At 40.7% G+C, this 21,555-nt stretch overlaps 1 protein-coding gene across 1 annotated transcript; it reads left to right on the top strand.

Annotated features, from left to right (window-relative positions):
• The first annotated feature begins 1,981 nt into the window (after positions 1-1,981).
• LOC137667437 (elongin-A-like) lies at positions 1,982-20,086 on the top strand. The gene is made up of 11 exons (XM_068408196.1): positions 1,982-2,073; positions 9,846-9,902; positions 11,790-11,902; positions 12,943-13,603; positions 15,125-15,224; positions 16,068-16,241; positions 16,836-16,933; positions 17,819-17,999; positions 18,507-18,636; positions 19,638-19,756; positions 19,914-20,086. Exons 1-11 carry the CDS (start codon positions 1,996-1,998, stop codon positions 19,973-19,975), a joined length of 1,773 nt encoding a protein of 590 aa, XP_068264297.1. The 5' UTR covers positions 1,982-1,995; the 3' UTR covers positions 19,976-20,086.
• Positions 20,087-21,555: the final 1,469 nt, after the last annotated feature.

The raw sequence follows: 21,555 nt of genomic DNA, 5'->3' as shown, positions 1-21,555 counted from the left end.
TCTTCACTGGCATGAAATCATGATCTTTCAGAATAATTGGGCAGAAGCACAGCAAGTAGATTTTCCTCATCCCAGAAAACCCAGTAACTTGATAATTAAGGCTTTCAAATAACATATGGGAAACCCAGCTTCAATCACATAATCCATATGATAATCTGAGCCTCAACTTCCCTACTCAAAGATGACTTTAACCATAATGCTCGTGTGGGCTGAATCTCTTCCAAGATTTCTTCTGCATAAATGCCACTTTGTATAAGTAATTTCATATTCTTAGGGCCAGAGAAATAAAGAGAGAATAACTAGTTGTGGATAGCCAATTTTAAGCTAGGGTTGATGAAGCCTCTACACACTGTGAAGATGAGTTAATTATGTCCGTAAAATAAATGATAAGCCTAGGAACCGGACAGCCAGTCTGCAACAGGGACCTAGATTTGTTTTTTCCATATCCAACCTGAGCACTCTACCTACTGTATTGCCCTATCAGCTATTTTGGTTTCTCTACTGATAAATTTGCTATACACTTTGCCAAGCTGTAATAAGATCTATTTTGCAAGAGTAGTAACCCTAACATGCAAATACCAGGCTTTTGCCTACTTAAAATTCCCCTGTAATTCAGACTGGATTTTCTAACACTTCCCCCAAACACTGCTTTAAAGAGTGAAAGGTGTTCTATGTATCTATTTTAATTATATCTACATTAACTTCCAAGTAAATACTGCAAGCCCATAGATTTTTTTAGACGGAAGTCATTCAGCTTGGAGTCTCAAGCACATGTTCAGCCCCAGCAAGCTCCATGGCAGAGATCCTGTTTCAGCTACGCATTTCACGCAGCACTGAAGACTGATTCCCTGCCCTACGTTTTTTTGTGACCTTAGGTAAACCACAGAGGAGCCACGCTGAAAGTTGCAGGGCCCAAAAGTGATCTGTCCCCCTCAAAAAAAAAAAAAAAAAGCATTAGCCATCAGGCTGTAAATAAGGCTGTAGAGAAAGAAAAGGATGCTCTCTTCAGCCTGAGTGCTACCTTCACCTGCAGGTTAGGACCACAGGAGCATGCCTGTGGGTACCAGTCATGTCTTCATGGGCTTGGCCTTGCCACCCCTACGCAAGCCATTGGGCTTAATGGCCACTAAGCAGCCTTACAGCCATGCAGAGGCAACAGAAATGCCACGGACCTTATAATTACCTGCTGGTGACTGAACAAGTTTGCATGAGCAAGTGCAAATGAGTGATGCTAATGGTGTCCCACGTACCAGACGGTGCACCCCCCGGGCAGAGACCTCTCACGGCTTCTCCCGAGGCTGGGGTGGCTGTACTGATGGACCCACCTTGCTGCTCTGGCAGGGTAAGAACACCTGCCATGGCGTTTCTTGGGGCAGGCTGCTGTTCCCCCTCAACTCACCTCCATGGGCTTACTTCAATTATAGCTGTGCTTGTTCAGCACCACGCTGCGTATTTAAATAAAGTCCAAAGAGGCAGAACAAAGAAAAGCGAGTAGTCTTTATTATTGCTGACAGTTTGGTAGCAACCAACCAGGCCTGCTGCAGCTCTGAGCAAACAGCCCGGCAGGGAAGAGCCACTTTGGGTCGGGCCCTGTTGGCCGTGCCTGCCTCCGTGGGTCCCAGGACGCGGGCCCGGGCCGCGGCTGCCTGCACCGCCTGTTAGCAGGGCCCGGGCCTGGTTCGGGCCTGGCCATCGACCCCCGCCCATGAAACCCCCGGGGAAAGCTCAGACGTGGGCATGGGGCGGCTCGGAGGTCCCGGCGGCGCGGCCAGGGGCAGGAAGCCCGGGGCGGGTGGGAGCTGAGGCAGCCGGCGGGACGGGAATGGCGGCGCCGCCGGCCCGCGCCCCTGAGGCATGGTCGGGCCGAGCCGGGCCGGGCCGCGGCACTGCCTATGCCGCGGCGGGCGCTGCTACAAGAGAGGCGAGCGGGGGCTGAGCGGCCCGGCCCAGGTGGGGCAGGGCGGGACAAGCAGCCGTGCAGCCGTGCTCGGTGCCATGGCGGAGAGGCGGAGCGCCGCGCGGAGAGTGCTGGAACTGAAGGAGCGGCTGGGCTGCGCGCAGGAGCCCGCTGAGGTACCGGCCGCGCTGGCTGCGGCGCAGGGAGGCGGGGGTTGCACCTGGGGGCGTCAGGGGGCTGCCCCGATCTCTAAGCGTATGCTATGTATGTGTACATATGTAACGCAGCAGCGGTGCGAGCGGCGTGGGGCGCGGCGGTGCCGCTGTCGGGCCAAGCCCCGCGGTGGGGCCGGCTGTGCCCGCTGGCCCTCGCCGCGCTGCCCCGCTCCCGCTGGCCCTCGCCGCGCTGCCCCGCTCCCGCTGGCCCTCCTGCGTGTGCGACTCGGGCCCCAGGGCTCCATTTTGTTTCTTTCCCTTGTCATGAGCAGGAGGAGTTGAAGGCGGGCTGGGTAGCAGCCAGGTCACGCGTGGTTATTTCCCGAGTGGGTAAGGGCTAAAGCTCTCTGTGGGTGGCCAAGAGGCCCTGCGTGCAGTCAGGTGAGGAGAAGGGCCACCAAAGCTGGGCATCATGTCGTTACATCTAACAGGTAGTGCTGGTTGTGTGAAGTCTTGTCAGCATGGCCAGAAGGTCAAAGCGCAGCAGCTGGGGTGCTAATTTATATGTTCATAAGAGCTTTTCTCAGTGAAATAGGTATTTCTGCATTGTTGTAATGGCATGTGGCAAGAGGAATGGGAGCTATCGCCCTGTGTTGTTATTCCTGGTGCAAGAAGAACAAAGCTGCTCTTATCTCTGAAAGAAATGAAACGGCCTCTCTAGGATAGTGGGGCTGCTCAGTAGCTGCAAGGACTAGATAAGGAATACTTGAAGCAAGCAAACATCAGTGGAGAGATGGATCAGAGCAGCCTATGGAAGCTGCGCTTGACACTCTTGAGGTACCGAGAGGCAGACAGGAGATAAGCGCAGGCTCCAGGGCTGAGGGGGAAGAGGGCACCCTGGACTCTGAAGGAGGTGGAAGCAAAGCAGCGTGCGCCAAATTGGCCTCAGTGTTTTACGAAGTAATAAATCACACTTGACTGAAGAAGGTGTATTCAAAAGGGTGGGGTTTTTTTTTGAGGGTCAAATTCAATTTGAAAGTACAGAATGCATTTGTCATGATAGTTTTCTAAGACATTAAAACTTTATATAAGTTTGTGGTAGCACTTGGAAGTAGAGGGCGGCAGTAAGATTTAATCTGCGTTGTGTTTGGTAGTTAATGAACTTGAAAATCTTAGTTATTAATCATATCTACTGTGTGTTTTCAAAGTGTGTCTGTGTATGCATATATAGGAAGTACTGATTTTCTTAGCCAATAGTGGTTTATCTTCCTGAATGCCAGTGCTGTAGGCTATACCTGTCCAAAATGCAAATATCTGTGCAGGTGCTTCTTCAGATGTTTTAATTTGCAGTTCAATGAACCTAGAATTTCTTCTTGTGCTATGGAAGTGATCAGATTAGTCTTTGAATTTTTTAATACTTGGGGTTGTTGTTGATATGCTGTTCTGAACAAGAGATTGAAAGGGAAAAGAAAGAAACAATTCTAGAGGTAATTAATTTTTAAGTGATCCCAAAACAGTAAGTTTCAAAACATATTCAATTCAAGTGAAAAATGTGAATAGCCCTGGGAGATTTGGTTCTGTTAAGGGAGGAGATGCACAGTTTTAATACGGTGTGACTGCAAGCAGGTGCTGCATAAAATGGGACTAATGGTGGTGCTGCAGCACTTCTGCTGTCCCTGTAAAACTGTGCCTAGTGAAATAGAAATATTTACAGATAATAGGGGCTAAGAACTGGTAGGGGAAGTGAGAAACTGATAGCCGTAGATTGGCAGTCATGAAATGCATTGCTAATAAAAGGTAAATGAAATAGAAAATATGTAGTTATCATGCTTAAAGGCAAAGAGCAAAGTTTTAGGAATGTGTGGAAAGAATAATAAATCAGTATTACAGATATATATGTAGGTAAGCATTGGTGTTGTCATATATTTCTGTTCCATAATTGAGAATAGTATTTGTCTTGGCACTTCTTAATAATTGCTAAATACTTTTTGATCTGATAGTAACCAGGGAAGATGCAGAACATTGATTGTTTATGTCAAAAGCTTCTTAATGTGCGAGGTTTGATAGCTACCCCAGTGAGTTTTGAAAATTGACCAAAGAATGAACAGAACTAATGATTCGGGTATTGAATGATGCTCAAGGTACTAGGGAAGTTCAGCAGGATGGGACAAAAGTACTGTCTATTTTTTATACACGTAAATGAAATGGTCTTCATTGGCATTGATAATGAAGGAACGTGTTGAGCAGCTGCATGATGTTGCATATAAGATGTAACTGATGTAGAATTCAAGGATGGTGCCATGATCCATACCACTTGGTGAGACTTTATGGAGATATGTGCTGCCAAATTTATCTCAAATTACATTCAGCTGACAGTAACTGTCATAAATATATGCAAGTCTCTTAAGGCATTTGACTTGCTTCTGTATGATGCTGATTACAGTAGCGATGTTATGGACCTGATGCAATACATGAAATGGATTTCAGTTGCACTCACCAAAAATAAGTGCCAGACCTCATCAAAAAACAATGTTGATTTTTGCTTGTGGATTTGTAGTGTGTTTTTTTGGGGTGGAGGGTGATTATGCGTCTGTTCTTGACATGATGCTACTCAAATCTTAATTTAGAAGACAGCAAGCATTGTAGGGAAATGCTGCAAATGCTGAACTAATTTGTGTCAAATGAAGAGAGACTCTTCTAGAAACCGTCTTTGATCATGTGCTAGGCTACATTCATTTGAGCAACATGCATTTTAACATGGCTCAGTGGAAAGTCACAGCTAGGAGCTATGAATGTAGGTCACTCGGGATAGGAGACTGTATTTTGGAAAGCATTGACTCAGAAAGTGATTCGGAGCTCTGATGTATTACCAGTTGAGCATGAAATTGCAGTACAATGCAGTGGCTTATGGAATAAATGCTATCTTTTGGTAGCTTAGCAGGGTTATGTTATTACTGCTGTATAGCATTAGAGGGACAATTATAGGAATATTATGTCCTGTTCTGGGGACTGTTTTTAAAAACAACTCTGCCAAGCTTGAAAGATAATAAGACAGTCAGAGAACAGCTATAGCTCTGGCTGGCATAACTTGCTGAAACTAAAGAACCAAGGTAAAGTGTGTGATCAGTGTTTACATTTCTGTGTTGTGTAAGGTGTGAAAGAGATTAGCAGAAAGAGATGACTAGATTCAGTAGCTGAAAACAAAACTATACTTTTTTTTTATTAGACAAACAGTTGGTGTTTGGTGTTTTTGGTTTGGTGTGTTTTTTTGCCTTTTTTTTTTTTTACCGAGGGGATAGGAATGACTTGCTTGGGAATGATTTGGGGTTTTCTGATGCGTAGTCTTCAGAGCCTTGGTGCTCTTTCAAATGAGATGTCTAGCTCAACCAGAAGTTATGGACTTGAAGTTTCATGGGCTGCGTTGTAGAAGAGAATGAGCTAGATGATCATAGGGATCCCTGAGAGAGAGAGAGAGATGCAGCTAGTGACTAAGGAGGGGAGGAGAGAAAACAGGAAAGAGTTATTGTGGTGAAATGTTGAGTCAGTCCCTTGACCACAGATGGCCTGGGGACCTGTTAATGGGTCCCATCCTTCCTGAGGGTCAGGCTCAGCTAGAAAAAATGAGGAGACTGTACAACATCTGTATAAGGGATGATGAAGCATCACTGGAGCAGTGGGAAGAGACCAAACTGTGCACCTGGGATCTGTTATCACTTTTCTTTCAGTTTTGACTCTGGAAAATTTTGTTTGCTTGCATGCTTCTTACCCATTGCTCCTTAACCATTGCCCTCTGCTTTCCAAATGCCCACCTGCTTTCCCTCCTCCCCTTCATCACAGAATCACAGAATGTTAGGGATTGGAAGGGACCTCGAAAGATCATCTAGTCCAATCCCCCTGCCGGAGCAGGATTATCTAGATCATATCACACAGGAACGCGTCCAGGCGGGCTTTGAATGTCTCCAGAGAAGGAGACTCCACAACCTCTCTGGGCAGCCTCTTCCAGTGTTCGGTCACCCTCACCATAAAGAAGTTTTTCCTCATATTTATGTGGAACCTCCTGTGTTCCAGCTTGCACCCATTGCCCCTTGTCCTGTCAAGGGATGTCACTGAGAAGAGCCTGGCTCCATCCTCATGACACTTGCCCTTTACATATTTATAAACATTAATGAGGTCACCCCTCAGTCTCCTCTTCTCCAAGCTAAAGAGACCCAGCTCCCTCAGCCTCTCCTCATAAGGGAGATGTTCCACTCCCTTAATCATCTTCGTGGCTCTGCGCTGGACTCTCTCTAGCAGTTCCCTGTCCTTCTTGAACTGAGGGGCCCAGAACGGGACACAATATTCCAGATGCGGCCTCACCAGGGCAGAGTAGAGAGGGAGAGCTCTTCATCTTAGCTCGCTCTTGCTCCTGTTGTTACCTTTGCTTTTGTATCACACCAGTATGTGTGTGCCAGCTCCCAGTTTGTCCCTAAGGCTCTCCTGTTGTCTGTTTACATTGCATGTCCTGGGCTTGTTTGGAATGTCATTTTTTGGAAAAACAACAATCCTAAAGGCTTTGGGTCATTCTTTAGAAATCGGTATTTAGGAATTATGTAGAATAGTTCAGGAGTTTTATATAGAGGTAACTTTTATGTTCTTCATGATTTTTCTATTGACCATCTGTTTTAAAGTCAATAGAGTTTTTCCATGAGGGTATAGCTGATAGTGGTATGCAAGGTAAAACAGTCTGAAAACCAGTGGAGGGTTACATATGTACTGTGTGTATATGGAAAGACTTGGGGAAAAATTACTGGGTACAGTCCAGTGAGATAAGAAGAGCCAGATGAGCTACAAATGCTATGGTAAAAGGCATGGTTAGAGCAAGGCACCTCAACAGTCAATCTTCATTTTGTTTTTGAAGGCTTGCTCAGAACAGACTTAAGATAAATGATTTTTCTCTTTTTCCCTTATTTTATGTGATAATTGTAATGGTGCACCATATAAATACCATGACACCGAAGTTCATGTTTCTAATAAGCTTTAGTTTCAGTGATAGGCTTTACTGTGTTTCATGCTTCACAGTACACCTTTCTGTGGCCTTCACCACAGTCTGATAGATATTGGAGCTTGGTATTTGTCCTTTAATGAGCAAACAACCACTCCTAGTCTTTGATAGAGAAATCAGAACTCTCTAGCAAATAGAATAAACACAAAGTTTCTCTGCTGTTACTGATGTTTGCCACAAATTAAATTTGCTTGTTTCCTGATTGTGTCTGTAAGTGAGTTTTGTGCTAAATGCCAAGGGCTTGGAGATGGGTGATTCCCCCCGGCAGGCTGGATGCTGCCATTTACGCAGCCCACTTACAGTACAAGGCAAAGGGAGCTCTCTCCCCTTTGGTAGTCCTGTACACACGCAGCTGCCGATCTCACTGCAGCCTGAGCTGTTCCCTGCTTTCAAGAGATCAGGATTGCTTCTCCTCAAAGGCTTGTCAGCGTGTTTGATCAATACTTCTGTTTTCTTTTTAATGAAGCCCTCGTTTGTCTTAATTTGCCAAATGTGATACACATTTCAAGAAAGGAAAATGAACAGTGTGGTCTTTGGTTTAGAAAACTTTGAAAGTTTCATCTTTCATTAAAATGTGTTGACTGCTTTTGGACATGCTTGTCATCTACCTACTTTTGTAATTTAACCTATTGGTTTGAAGTTGTATGAATAGTAATTGCCTGCTTCCTGAATCTGTTCTTCTGAAATGAACTCGGCTTTATGGATTAACTTAGTCCAAAACCTATGAAGAGGAAGCACTCAACCCCCCTATTCTCTCGTAGCTTGATGAAAACATCTTTTAGTGTTCTTCCACATATAGGTTTGTCTCTGGCCTATGGGATTTATTCCCAGGGGTTTGCACTGCTTGAGTATCTAGTCATCCTGTATAGCACGGTATAACCTGTCAGCAATGGGTTACTTCCTTTTTCATTGCAAAATAAATTAAATGAATGGCAATATATTTTTTAATTAAATAAAAAAAAATGAACTAACCTGACACTGCTAACATAGTTTCTAATGCTTGTGATTAACATTGTGAGCAATTATTATTTTTTTCTACTTAAGCATCTTTGCAGCACATTTTTTCCCTGATGGGATTTAGAAAAAGTCTTCAGCTCACAAAATATGTAGTCTATACCCGTGAAGCATCTGGAAAAAGTTAAATGTTAAGCTTGTATTGCTCTCAGAAGGAAGAGTAGTTCTCTTGAGATGCAAAATTGTTTTTAACTTCATTGCATATATTCTTAACACAACTTGCTGGCTCAGGGAGTGTCTTACTCCTAACTGGGAGATAAGCAGAACTTCACCAGGCTTTCGCGCTGGTTCTGAAATTTTGGTCAGGAAGCTTTTCTGTAGGTATCGTGCAATTTTATCATTAGCTGAACTTTTGGGGAGAGTTGATTTGTTACCTCTGGTCCTAGATGTATGTCTTATAGCTTTTCTCATGTTTTCCCAGGCTGTGAAGCATTTCTGTACTTCTTTAGGTCTCAAACACTATTGCAGGGTGGATGATTTACAGGAATCATGCCAGGCATGTAGGTAGAGCCCACTGTACACAATGAAATTCAGTATCAAGTGTGGGATTCCATTGCTAATGCATTAGAGGAACAATGAAACTTAGAACAACGGTAGAGAAAAATATTCCCCCAGTGCAATTTGTAAATTGTTTATTCAGGTTTGATACTTATTTTAGTACCTCTTCCATCTCCTGCAATGCTATTTCAGAAGCAATATCTAATATGATAAATGACAGTTCATCACTTATTTAAGTTAGCATAGCTGTTATTATAGTTAAAAAGTTTCTGGGTGCTCTGAGTAGTGTTCCCGCCATTGCATTTAGAAGTGGCAATGATCTGAAAAACTTGACCAGTATTCCAGGCTTTGAAGTAACAGCATTTCATAGGGCTTTCACAGTTACACATTAATTCTGTCATCTATATAACATAGGTTCATGGAAGTTTGTGAAAGATAAGGCAAATTGTTTGTGTGTGGTCAGCCGCAAGACTCTGTGATGCTGTGTACCCATTGCCAAAGAAATTGTATTGTATTGCCAAAGAAGTTTATACTTTGCTTATAAATGAGACTTTTGTGTTATTATAACACTTATAGGAAGATGAGCATTTTGTATTTGAAAAATTCTTTCCTGCTTTGATGGAAACGTTGAGGTTTGTAACAGGTGTATGCTTTGTCAGTGCAAAACAGAACAGCTGTTCTAGCTTGAGCTCGTTTTGTTAAAGTACAAATTGCAGTTAAGTTTTCAAAACCTTATTTTTTCCAAATGGGGCACCCACCAGCTCCATTGTCCTTTCTTGGTCTGGGCTGATGGAGTGGTGCTGCTGACTGGGAGACCTGCTGGGAGACTTGCTCTCTTTTTTTTTTTTTTTTTTTGCTTGGTGGTTCTTCATAATGCAGCTTTTCTATTTTTTTGACAAATGAAGGTCACTGCTGCACGAGGAGTGTGGGCATATATGTGTAGCCTGTACTACTGTATTATTGATCTTTAATGTAATCTCTGTAGTGGTAAATTCATTACTACTGCATTTTCTGGTGTTACTGAAATTGGGGTGTTGGCAGAACTGTACTGCTTCACAGCACAGACTTCAAGCACAGCCCCGATGTGCAGTGAAGGAGGGCTTACATTTTCCTGGAGTTACTTGTTATTCCTCTTAACACTGTTGAGTATTTTTGGATTAAACATGTGAATGAGGATGAGAAAAACAGAACAGAACTTAATGAATATTTGTTTTTAAAAAAATCTAATGTTTCCTTCCAGATTATAAAAACACTTAAGGTACTACAGGATTTGGATATATCACTGGATATTTTAGTGGTAAGTGACCAATAATACATTAAACTCTTCCATAGTGAATTACTGTGTAAATGTCAGGGGTCTGCAGTCATAGAAGCAATGCACATGTGTTTTGTAATTTTAACTCTTAATCATGATTTGTTTAAAGCTCTGTACAAGGAACCATGGAGCCTTTTCCAAAGCCAGCTGGAAGCTGGGCATACAACGCAGTATTATGCCAACACGATAGTACTGAGCAGGCATCTGAGTATATAGAGAACACTTTGCTACTCAAGGTTGGTTTCTTCTCACTGTAAAACTGCTTTCACGTTAGTGCTTAAGACAAGACAAATATGGGTGAACCATTCTTTGGTCAGTTGTCTAAATTTTCTGTCTTTTATTAGCAACTCAAGATTAGTTTCTTGCATTTAAAGAGCAGGCATCCCAAGTAAGGATACTCGTGACTTGTATCCTTATCCAAGTTGCATGCTATCAAATTTTATATTAAAATTCTCACACTAGTCTATGAAGCTTCTAGTTGTTATAAACAATGCATCTCTATTTTGAGAAGAAGAAAAATGTGGGTTTTGTGAGAGAGTTCTTTGAAGAGTAAGAGAGAAATATGATAATTAAGATATTTGGCTGGCCTTTTCAGGCAAAGGCACTTGCCTGCCTAAACACAGGTAGACTTCTACTGGAATACAGCAATATTTATGTATTTTTATTGGAAAACAAAATAATCTCATATTGCAATTAGTTGTTTAAAATGACAAAGGGCTTCTGCAGACAAGTCACGTTCCCAGCAAACTTGCATGTTTTATAATGTGACAGGCTTTGATGGAAGCCTTCAAGTCAAACAGAGGAAAGAGATGTCTTACAGCTGAGGACTCCATATATTTTTAACACGTTTGAAGAACATAAATAGCTCTAGGAAATAATCCCACCAAATTTCTTGCTTCTACTTGCAGTATACTGACCTACCAAACCAGTATTGCTCAAATTATATAGAAGTTAAATATTCTTTAAGTGAATTTAAGGAAGTACTTTCTAAGGTGTGAGCTGGTTATGTGGGAGTAGCACGTGTATAGCTCTTGGTCAGACTTCACAGGAGCATCATTTCACTAGTTAGCAAGAGCATTAACAGGTTGCTGCTAACCTCGCAAATTCCGGGTTTTGTATGTATCTTAAAAGTGAGAGTTTATGAGTCAGAGATACTTACTGATAATACAGGATTAAAAAAAAATCACCCGTGATTCTGTATAAACAAACTCTGCAAGATAGTTGTGCTTAAACAACATAAAACTCACTAGAGCAAGACTTGAAGGCACAATAGTAACGTGAAAATATTGTACTGGAGGAAGACAGAAAATGGCAGGTTTTAAATGTCAGGTTTGTTGTTGGTTTTGTGGTGTGTTTTGTTTTGTTTTGTTTTTTTTCCCCTCCTGTGGCTGAAACTGAGACCGAGTTTAGTCACATGAACTCTGCTTCTCTGACCCCTCTACCCCATACAATTCCTGGTTGAGATGCATTTTAGGTTATAATACATCCATCATATGTGCTCTTTAACATGCTAAAATGTACCTGCATAAGCCTAAAGGGAATTTGAATTGATTAACTCACTGGAGCAGTATGCATTTTGTGGCCATAAGCGTTCCAGTCAAGTGAAATTCCTGAAATACATACATTTAATGGAGGAAAATGACTTCTCTTAGTTTTAGGAATTAAGACTGCATTTTGTTCCCCATATTTGGTTATAAATATCTACCTTCAGTTCTGTTTGCAGTATAAAGAGTGCGTTTATTTCTTTAGCTGCCATAAGACTGCTCTGGCTACTAGGCTAATACTGTTTGTAGCAGTTTTAGAGAAGGTTTTATTTGGGATGTTAGTCGTGATTTATTCTGCCCATCTTTCTTGCATTGTCTTCAACAGGAAACTGGCATAGGCAAAACAGTTAACAGTTTTAGGAAACATGCCACTGCTGGGAATGTAGCTAAAACCCTGGTAAAACGATGGAAAGAACTTATTCCTCCAGAAAATAAAAGGTAGGTGTGAACTAACTTCTTTCTAAAAGTTAATTATAATGTAGTATACCTTTATAAAGTACAGCTTGGAAAGCTTAGGAAAGTGTTTGGAATGACAAATATGCATTAGGGCAAATGCATAAATTGAATGGAAGAAATGAGTCTTTCTTTTATAAAATACCAGAAAACAAATCGGAGCGACCAGTATTGGTCAATTGGCCAGCCAGCACTCGGACTTAAACTGCTTTTTTTCACTGGCACAAGTTCTTAGGTCCCAGCTGATGTGAGCAGGACTAAGCCAATGATGGGCACTGCTCTGTACTTCTTCAGGAAAGTGGGAAGCTTGCTTTTTCTTTTCAGAGGTGGTGGTTAAATGAGACAGCTCTGCAGTGATTTGGTTGTATAGAGGGCTTTCCTATAATGCTCTTGTGGACTGAGAGGGCCTTCTGATATTGAAGGAGTCACATTGAAGAGATGTGATTTCTTCTCAGAATGAAGCAGCCACCACTGCCATGGCCAGGCTGACTGTATTTTCGAGATCTCTGACAATTTGAGGCAGTTGAGCTGAGAAAGCCAAAGGTTTAGATTGATTAAATAGTGCATTTTAAATCTGAAGTTGTTCAAACAACGGGAAAGTGAAATACCAGAACCCATGATAAGCAAAGCATAAAGGCTGACCTGTTGTAATCTATATCGCCTGTGGAGCATGTTGTAAATTCTCCGTCTCCTAGTTGTTTCAAGTACCGTATCTGTGTTATAAAGTATACAGGGAAACTTGTGTAAAAAGTGGTATCCAACATGTTATATGCAAATAGTACTGTGTCAGGCATGTTTTCCTTCTGATGGTTGTGTCCGACTCCCTGTTTGCCTTGCTGTCAATTGTTGTTGGAGTATTTAGTGGTTCTCACATCGCAGAGCACAGTTCTGGGTCTTGTAAAATTATGACACATGATGTGATTTAATGCTTTTGGTTTTGCTAATATAGGTAAAAAGATTGATTGTTCAAGAGTTTAGCATCAGATGTAGCATGGGCTGTGATTACTTTTTTTTTTATGTTGCAGTGGTCACAGAGTAAGGAAACAAAATACTGAAAAAGAAAAAGATGAGACAAAACCTTCTGTTTCCGAAGAGATTAAGCCTTCAGAGAAGTCCAAAGCATCTGTACTGGCCTCGAGAAGTTCCAATAGTGCTCCCATTTCTAAAAAGTTGAATAAGCAGCGTACTTGTAGTGAAAAGACCCACCAAAGTAGAGACTCTGAGTCTCAAAAAGAATGTGTTAATAAAGAATGTAGCAGCAGTGGTTCTAAGCATGCTTCCCATGGTACCAATCCTCAAGCTAAAGAAAGTGACTTCAAAGAAAGAACCTCCACAGACAGCAAGAAAGTTTCAGAAAAGCGGCATTCCTCTGTAGCCAATACAGACTTACCACCCTTGAAGGAAAAGCCTAGTAAGCATGCTTCCAAACAGAGAAATCCTGAGCATCCAAAGAAACCAAAACAAAAACTTGTCATGAAAAGCGAAGCTGAATTATCTAGTGATGAGGAATTTGAGCCCCCTACTATGTCTTTTGAATCTTACCTTAATTATGATCAGGTTACCAAAAAAAGAAAGAGGAAGAACAGCTCATTACCACAAAAGACTTCAAAATTTTCTCATGCAAAAGAGGGAGAGGAAGATGTAAAAAAATGTGAGGGTGATCAATCAGAAACTCCCAATAAAAAGGTAAACCACTGCATGGTTGAGATAATAGCAAATAAACTGCAGACAAATAAGTGCTTTGGGCTCTTATTTTCAGTGAAATTCAGCTGTATTTATTTTAAGCAAAAGATTGCAGGGCTCTGACATATCAGCTGGTTGCAGTTGCCAATAATTGCAATAATTGTGGAAAAAAAGTGATTGTCTATTGCATACTGGCAGTTTGCAATCAACTTGTCTTGTATTTTTAGGATGATTTCCAATATGGCAATAGTCTTTGATCCATATCCGCTAATCTGCTTTTTACCCACAAAGTAAAGGTCCTTACCTTTGGAAAGATGTCCCCTTCTTCCATTCTTGATTTGATCCATATCCGCTAATCTGCTTTTTACCCACAAAGTAAAGGTCCTTACCTTTGGAAAGATGTCCCCTTCTTCCATTCTTGACCAGCCTGGTTCGTGACTTGTAGCAGCTCTTTGGGTATAGCACAGCTGTTTTTTCAGATGCTGTGGTTCTTGAATAGTGAATGTTAAGGTCTGCAGTGGAACGGAACTTTCTTCTTTTAATGCGTTGAAGTAAACCACAATATTCCATATAAAAATGGGTGAACTATCCTAGTCCCTTGAAGTGGAAGAAGCTTAAGTAGCTCCTCTGAGCCAGGGTAGATATAAACGTGTATTAATTAGACCTTTTAAATGAAGCCCTTTTGTGCACTGGGAATTGGAGGTCTCTTCAGTCTTTTATCTATATTGTGATGTGAAAACTCCAGGCTTTATTTATGGTGGAAGATCTGCAATTTGAATGTGGTATCTTCTGTCTCAAATGGAGAAGTATTAATGTAGAGGCTTGTGTATGATACTCTAGCATAAACTGAGGAAAAATCTTGGATGCTCAAGCAGTTGTGAAAAGTTATTAAAGGTACTGAAATGAAGTTCAGGGAGATGCAAGTTTTGGGCTGTAAGTGCCTGGCTTACAATTGGAGGACACTTAAGATCCAGTTTAGATGTTGCACGTGATGCCGAGCATTTGTACTTACCAGGCTGCCACATCTTTAAATCCCTTTTTAAGGGATTATCTGTGAAAATTTTAGGCCAAATGGCTTATCCAGCACAATATAGGAGACTTGATAGACCAGGTATAAATCTGTTTCTTGTCTTTCAGGATGGTATTTACTTTGCTTTTAAACCTTTAATTGTGGTTTTTTCATCTTGCAGTTTTGTCTCATTCAATGCATGCCTCTAGCCTCAATAGTGATTTATCTGAAAGCCTGTTAGCTGAACACATCTACTTTTTTCCTTAATCTCTTTTTTGTGCACTGATTGCAGATATCCCACTAAGTTTCTTTTGTGATGTAGTCTTGGTAATTAGAGTATGAAAGGATATGCTGAAAAGTAATCCAATGAGTAAATTTTAGTGCAGAAAAGCAATAGTTCTAGTTATCCTCGTTAACTTTGGGGTTTGCTTAAGGTTTTTTTTTTGTAGCTTAGTTTAAGCCTCAGTAAACCCAAATTTGTAACATTGAAGCAATGTTTCCTTGACTGTGCACAGGCCAAGGTGGCATCCCTCCAAGATCTTCTTAATACTCCACTGCCTAAGTTTCTGACAGGCATCTCAGTCTCATCTCCTCCATATGCTGCAGAATTTAAAGGTAAGTAGTATGCAAGGCTGATAAATGTGAAACAGTGCAGGTTTTTACAGCTCTGTGTAGAGACATATTTATCCCCTTTCCTAATAAAATATGTTAGCTCATCTGTCCATGGCAAAGAAATGCTTCACTTTTTCATCTGTAGAAATCATGTTGAAGCTGAAGGGAGTTACAAAGGCTTCCCTCTTATGGCTTGCTGAATAAAGAAATACTGTGGAAGGTTACCACAGATGTAGAGAAGGCATAGATCAGGCGGTAGTTCTACAGGCTCCATTTATCTATACTCCTGTCTATACCTTGTAGCAGGCAAAGCCTTAGTAGAAATTCTTAGGTAAAACAAATATAGGAAGCCCTAGGTGTAGCTTTGGCATAGGAACTTGCTGTCATCTTTATAGGTAGGTGACACAAAGTGCCAGTGGTTCCCCTAGCAGCTCTTGTGAGGCTTCAGTGGTTCCATATCACTCTGGTCTTGAAACATCAGTGCTGCTTCTGGCTTCTTTAGGATAACTTAGGAAGATCAATAATGTGCTGTAGACTGGTAACAGAGTAATCTAGATGTAGACCTACAGCTCGTGTAGACCTGAGCTAAATAATGTAAGGCTGGTTTGAGTTGATGCAGCTCACTTGCAACATACATGCTGTCTTGTTGTTAGATGATGATGATGAATGGACTTCTGTAACATATAATGTGTGTAAGAGCCCCAAACTGTAATGCAGTAACTTTGTATTTCAAGAAAAATGAATATATGTGTGTCCTACCGGCTGTGTTTCTCTCAAAGCTGAATGTTTAAAGCATTGCAAAATGTCAGGAGGTAAAGGAAACCCTGCCTGATGTTCTGTTTGCAGCTTCCGTAGCACCTGTTGTAGAAGCACCCCAGCAAGTCAGTGAGATGGTTCAATTCACAGGACGGAGACTGAACTCTAAAATGCAAGTTTACTCCGGCTCTAAAACAGTCTGTCTTTCAAAGATGCTTACACTGTATGAACAGTGCATCCGTGTGCTTCAAAATAATATTGACTGTGAGTACTTTAAGGGATTTGTAGCAGGCTGTGCCTGAAAGATTATCAGGTTTCTCTTTTTCTCTATACCAACAACTGGCTTACTAAAAGATATTGCCCCTCCCTACAAAAAGTGACTCAGAGCAGGTTGAAAGGCATTGAAAAAATGCATTTATAGCCATGCTAAAATGTAGTTTTGTTTTGAAAGCTTATCTTTTTTTAAAGTTCCAATTTTAGTTAAATACGATGTCCTGTGAATTATAAGCCAAAAAGCCTGCTGATTTTTTTTTTTTTCCCCTCCAAGATGTTTGTTTGCAAAAATTAGAATGAGAGATCAAGAAATTGTTTATTCCCTGGCATAAGCAGAGAGGGGAGTGATGCACATCGGTAAGGATGTGGCAATAGCTATTCAAAGATGCTTTCTTCATCCTCAAATATAACTGCCAGTCAGTATGGAACTGCTGATTTATAAGTATTTTTGTAGCCTGACTTCAAAACATGTGTTCTGTTAGTGCTTGCTAAAATTAACTTGTATTTTTATTTTTAAACTGTTTGAGTGGTGTTACCCACTCAGTAAAATAAATGAGAGACTGAAAGTACTGTCCCCTTTTGTAGCGCTACATGAAGCAGGAGGTGTGCCCTTTGAAATTCTTGAGCCTGTGCTAACACGTTGCACACCAGAGCAGTTGTTTCGAATAGAGGAATGTAATCCGGTAAATTCTGTCTTGTTAAATTCAGGGAACCACAGAGGACACGAGGCATCTGTTTCTGCCTTCCTTGCACCCTTTTTGATCAAGTTTCTTCCATGGGTTACACTGGTTTTCTGTCTTGTGTACTTATTTTGAATTCATCTGTCATTATCAAGCCTCTCTCAAGTATCAGGATTTAAAGCATTTGGGAGAATTATTACTGATAATGAAGTGAAAGCCAGTGTAGGTAGAAAAGTATTTCTGTTTCTAAAAATAAGAAGAAAAAAAAAAAATCAACAACCAAAAAAAAAAAAACCCACAACCCACAACAAAAAAAAACCAAAACAAACCCAAACCAAAACCACCACAGTATTTACCAATGAAATAGCTGGGAAAGTCATAATAGACCCAACTGTTTTCAAGTTGCAAACTGTTAAGGCTGCAAAGCATACTCATAGGGAAGTATCTGGGGTGAGAATTCATGTTTGTGGTTGATTTCTGATCTACACTGTTAGGACTTCAGCTCCATGATGCATTTGGACATCAATGTTCTGAGTGTGTAGCACTTCATAGTGCAAGTTGGCAATTTCTCTGCATGCCTAAAGTTGAGAGCTGGTGTGGCCTGAGCTTGTGTTGGAAGTGCAAGTCTAGCCTGTAAGCATGGCTCGTTAACTCAAATATGGAGCTCTGCTCTCTGAAGCTATGTGATTTCTACACTGAAGTAAGTATCTCTGCATGGTATTGCCACACTTCATGTTGGGGGTACCTGTGACAGCATGTGTGGTGGGATTTGTTCTGCACCTTTCTCCACCAGGGAATTGGGCTTTGTCTACAGGCTCGGCTAACAGGTAGTCTTGAAAATGTTATTTTAAATAATCTTTGATTTAAGATGTATTATGTTCAAATTAGATGTTTACAGAAGAGTCTGACCACTTGTGGAAGAAACACTGCCAGAGAGATTTTAAAAATGAGAGCCTCCTGGAACATGAGTCTTGGCGTGAAATGTACTTGAGACTGTTTAATCAGAGAGAAGAAAAACTGAAGATGCTTACAAAAAATATTCTTTCAGCTCAGTCTGAGAAACCAAAAGGTAAAATCTGTGGTTAGCTTTTCCACTGACAAAACCCAGTCCCTTCTGCTGTTCTTGACACTTAATATGTAGGGCTTAGTGATTTGTTTGCACTGAGCACTAATGCTGTACCTCTAGGAGACATTATCAAGAAAGAGCATTGTTCCTTTTAATTTGCAAGTTGCTCAAAAAATAAATACATTCATTAATACAATATATTAATGTCTACTGTATGCTGCAAGTATTACGCAAATCTTACCTTACTGGTTAGACTGAGGATTCTAAGCAACAGTGCAAAGAGTACAAATGTAATTACAAATACCAAAGTTAATGTGAAGAAATACTGTATGCAGTCTGTATATGATTTGCCATGGTTCAGTTACTAGTTTGGTACCAGATTCTGCTTTCTGAATTATTTTTTTCCCAATTTAAACCTAGAAATTGCTGCACAACCATATTATCAAGTGAGCTCTGAAACATAAAGGGCAAAAAAAGTCACATATCCTCTGCTCCTTGCTTCTGTATTAGGCAGGCAAGTAAAAATGGCTTATGTGACCACTGCAGCAAAACCACCCAGGAATGTTCGGCGACAGCAAGAAATCCATGGGACAGCAGGACCTGTTACCCAACTTCATCCTATAGAGAAGTGCAAGCAAGTGTTCTGTATTATGCCTTTAATTTGAATTTAGATGTCTTTGTCAGTACAAAATGTTGCTGGCAAAATATTTTTTAAGTTATAAATAACTCTCTACTTACTTACTTACTTTTTTTAAGCAGCTAGTGGCTAGAAACTAACTTGCCTTTAAAGTCTTGCATGCTCCTCTGCTGCCTGTGCGTTGTCATTGCACATTTCTCCAAAGTGCCAGTGATGAATTTATCCCTTCCAGTTTAGGTGCTTCAAGTACAGTAGTGTAAATGTCCTTTCTGCTCCAGTAATCTCTGGATCAGTAGCCAAATGATGTACTCAAAAAAAGGTCCTGTGGCAGATGTGCAGATCCCTCGCAGGCCGCTGTTCGCAGCCCAGCGTGCAGTGGTATACAATAACTGGCAGCAGACGTCAGTGACTGGCTCTGAGGCATACAAGGCTGCCCAGATTGGTGACATCATGCTGCCCCTTTAATGCTGTGTTGGTTTAACTGTTTTTAGCAGTAGGCATCAGCTCTGTATCTGTGTCTGGCTCAGTCCTTGTCCTGTTGATTGAGGATTCCAACCTAATATTTAGGGTTGGTTATTGTGCCTTTTGCTAGACATACCTATTAAAAAAAAATGAAAGCTTGTATAAATTTGCCCTCTTTTTCTGTCAGAGAGCTAGTTAGCAGTTCAGCTGTGTTCAAAGAGTGAAATAAAGAGCAAACTAGAGCACAAAGCAATATGAATCACAATGGTATTGCTAAACATTTTTATCTGTCACAAATGCTGATAATTTAATTTTAAAGACAAATAAGATGTATCAAATCTAATAAATAGAAAATTTGTGCAAGAATGGACAAATGGACTAGATGACCCCTTGAGATCCTTTTTAACCTGAATTATCCTATGATTTTTAAATGTATAAAGTCTTAAATGTTGGTGATCACTTTTTTTTTTCCTACAAAATGAGCCAGAGAAAATAGTTTGGTATCAAACACTAACTTTTTTCTTATTTCCTTGTTTTAAAAGAACAAGGATTCCAGAAAGCAGAGACAGAAATAATACATCATCAAATCTGATCCCTGCTAGCAACAGTGGAAGCTCTAGCTCAAGCGTAATGACTCAAGATGGAAAGAAGCCTATCAAAAGTAAATGGAATTTCCTAAGATTATCAAGATAATTGTTTTACCTTGCTGTTTATTAATATATGCTTAATATTATGCTAATACCATTTTAAGTCACTCACAGCTGTAATCCTAACTGGTCTGTCTTTTTTTTTTTTTTTTTTTTTTCTTGTTATTGAAGAAATTGCACCAATCATGAAGAAAACTTTGAAAGCATTGAAGAGTAGAGCTGGACGACGATAAAATGAGGCTGCATATTTGCAGCTCATGTGACTATTTGTATACCATGCTGCAGCTAATGAAAGTAATAACGTAAACGTTCTTCAATTTGCCTTAGTTAAAATAGTTATGAAACATTGCAGGGGCAAATGATTTACAATAAAAAATTGAAACATCTGAGTCCTTTCATGCTGCTGCTTTCTTATTCACGAATGAGGAAAACTGAGTTGAAATAATGTCAGTACACACTAATGACAAATCAGTTTATATGGACTTTTATAGATGGTATCTTTATCAGTTTATGTACACGTTTGCATAAGCTTTTCATGGAAGCACTTAAGCTGTGGGCATATTTTGCCAAGGTTAAAGTAATCTCATAGAAATGGCCACAAAGCGTACTTAGATACAATTGCAAAGAGGTCTTGGTGTCTCTTGCAGAAAAGTGTTTTGGAACCTTAGTGTATTTAGTTCACTAAAGGTTTTCCTAAGGATACTTTTACATTCTTCTTTTTATGAAAACATGATTTGGACTCTAGTTTTTCGTCTTCTGGAAACAGAAGACTGTTTATAAGACAGTCTGGAGCTCAACTTCTGACCTGCTGGAAGTGGGCTGCGAAACATCCTTACTCAGGATGCCATGTGCTTTTCAGCTCTTTTGCTTGACTTAGGCAATGAGCCTTTAAAGGAGAGGCAGGAGAAGACTATCTTTAAATTTAAATTGCTCTTTTAAAGCAGGATTTATATACTGCCAGGGTAAATGGGGCAGGCCATGACAGTCAGTTAATGAAAAATCATGTGCCACTCAGGAGCTCAGTCTAGTTGGGACATTTTTGGTACAATAATTAAAACCAGTGCTGTCATCATGTGATACCATCTAAAGGCATTAAGTCCCTGTGTGGGAGATAGTATTTTGGGAACAAGCAGAAGGAAGGGAAACCAAGAATGTCATCAGTTTGATGCTATGGTCATCTTGTAGAACTCATGCTGAATAATCCATTTAAGTCTGGAGATGAGAGAAAACTTGTGCTATACTGTGATCTGCTGCTCTCAGCCTGTCATGAAGAGTCCTAGCTCGCAACCTTGAATCTGAGCCTTTTGTGTTCAAAGTGAAAAAGCTATTTGGTCTTGAATAGCTGTCCTTTCAAGAGTTGTGAACTCCTGCTGTTTGGGGTTGGTCTGTGAATGGGTTTGCTTTTAGAAATGAGATGCTCCTTTGTAGTTTCTTCATCTAAACCAGTTCACTTGCATGAACTGGAAGTCTGACTTTGCCTTGAAGGCATGGCTTACAGATGTAGGGACTCTTTCTATGGACTGCACTCAGCAGCTGCAAGTAGGTCTTGTTTCTTCCTTTGTACTTCTATAGGATTTGGCATCTTAGAACTCCTGAAGCACAGGGTTAAGTGTAAGATCATCATGAAACCAGTTACTGTCTCTTACTCAAGACACCTTATGTGTGAATTTCTTCACCATCCTATAAATTTTCAGGTAGATCACAAAAATACTGCTACTAAAAATGGCATTTACAGTCAGGTAACATAGTCACCTATACATAACAGCTTGTGCAAATGCTCTATTTATAGAGGGATTTTAAGTCAGCAGGTGTG

The sequence above is a fragment of the Nyctibius grandis genome, chromosome 1, assembly GCF_013368605.1.
Source record: "Nyctibius grandis isolate bNycGra1 chromosome 1, bNycGra1.pri, whole genome shotgun sequence".
In the NCBI taxonomy this organism is placed as follows: Eukaryota; Metazoa; Chordata; class Aves; order Nyctibiiformes; family Nyctibiidae; genus Nyctibius; species Nyctibius grandis.
The sequence above is the reverse complement of the archived record's forward strand: the minus strand, read 5'-3'. Positions and strand labels throughout refer to the sequence as shown.

What these genes read in the sequence shown, in the direction of transcription:
- LOC137667437 (XM_068408196.1), top strand. Translation starts at nt 1,996, where the DNA reads ATGGCGGAGAGGCGGAGCGCCGCGCGGAGAGTGCTGGAACTGAAGGAG. An exon ending in TATCACTGGATATTTTAGTG is followed by an intron (nt 9,903 to 11,789) that starts GTAAGTGACCAA and finishes TGTCTTCAACAG; the next exon opens with GAAACTGGCATAGGCAAAAC. An exon ending in ATAGAGAAGTGCAAGCAAGT is followed by an intron (nt 18,637 to 19,637) that starts GTTCTGTATTAT and finishes TTGTTTTAAAAG; the next exon opens with AACAAGGATTCCAGAAAGCA.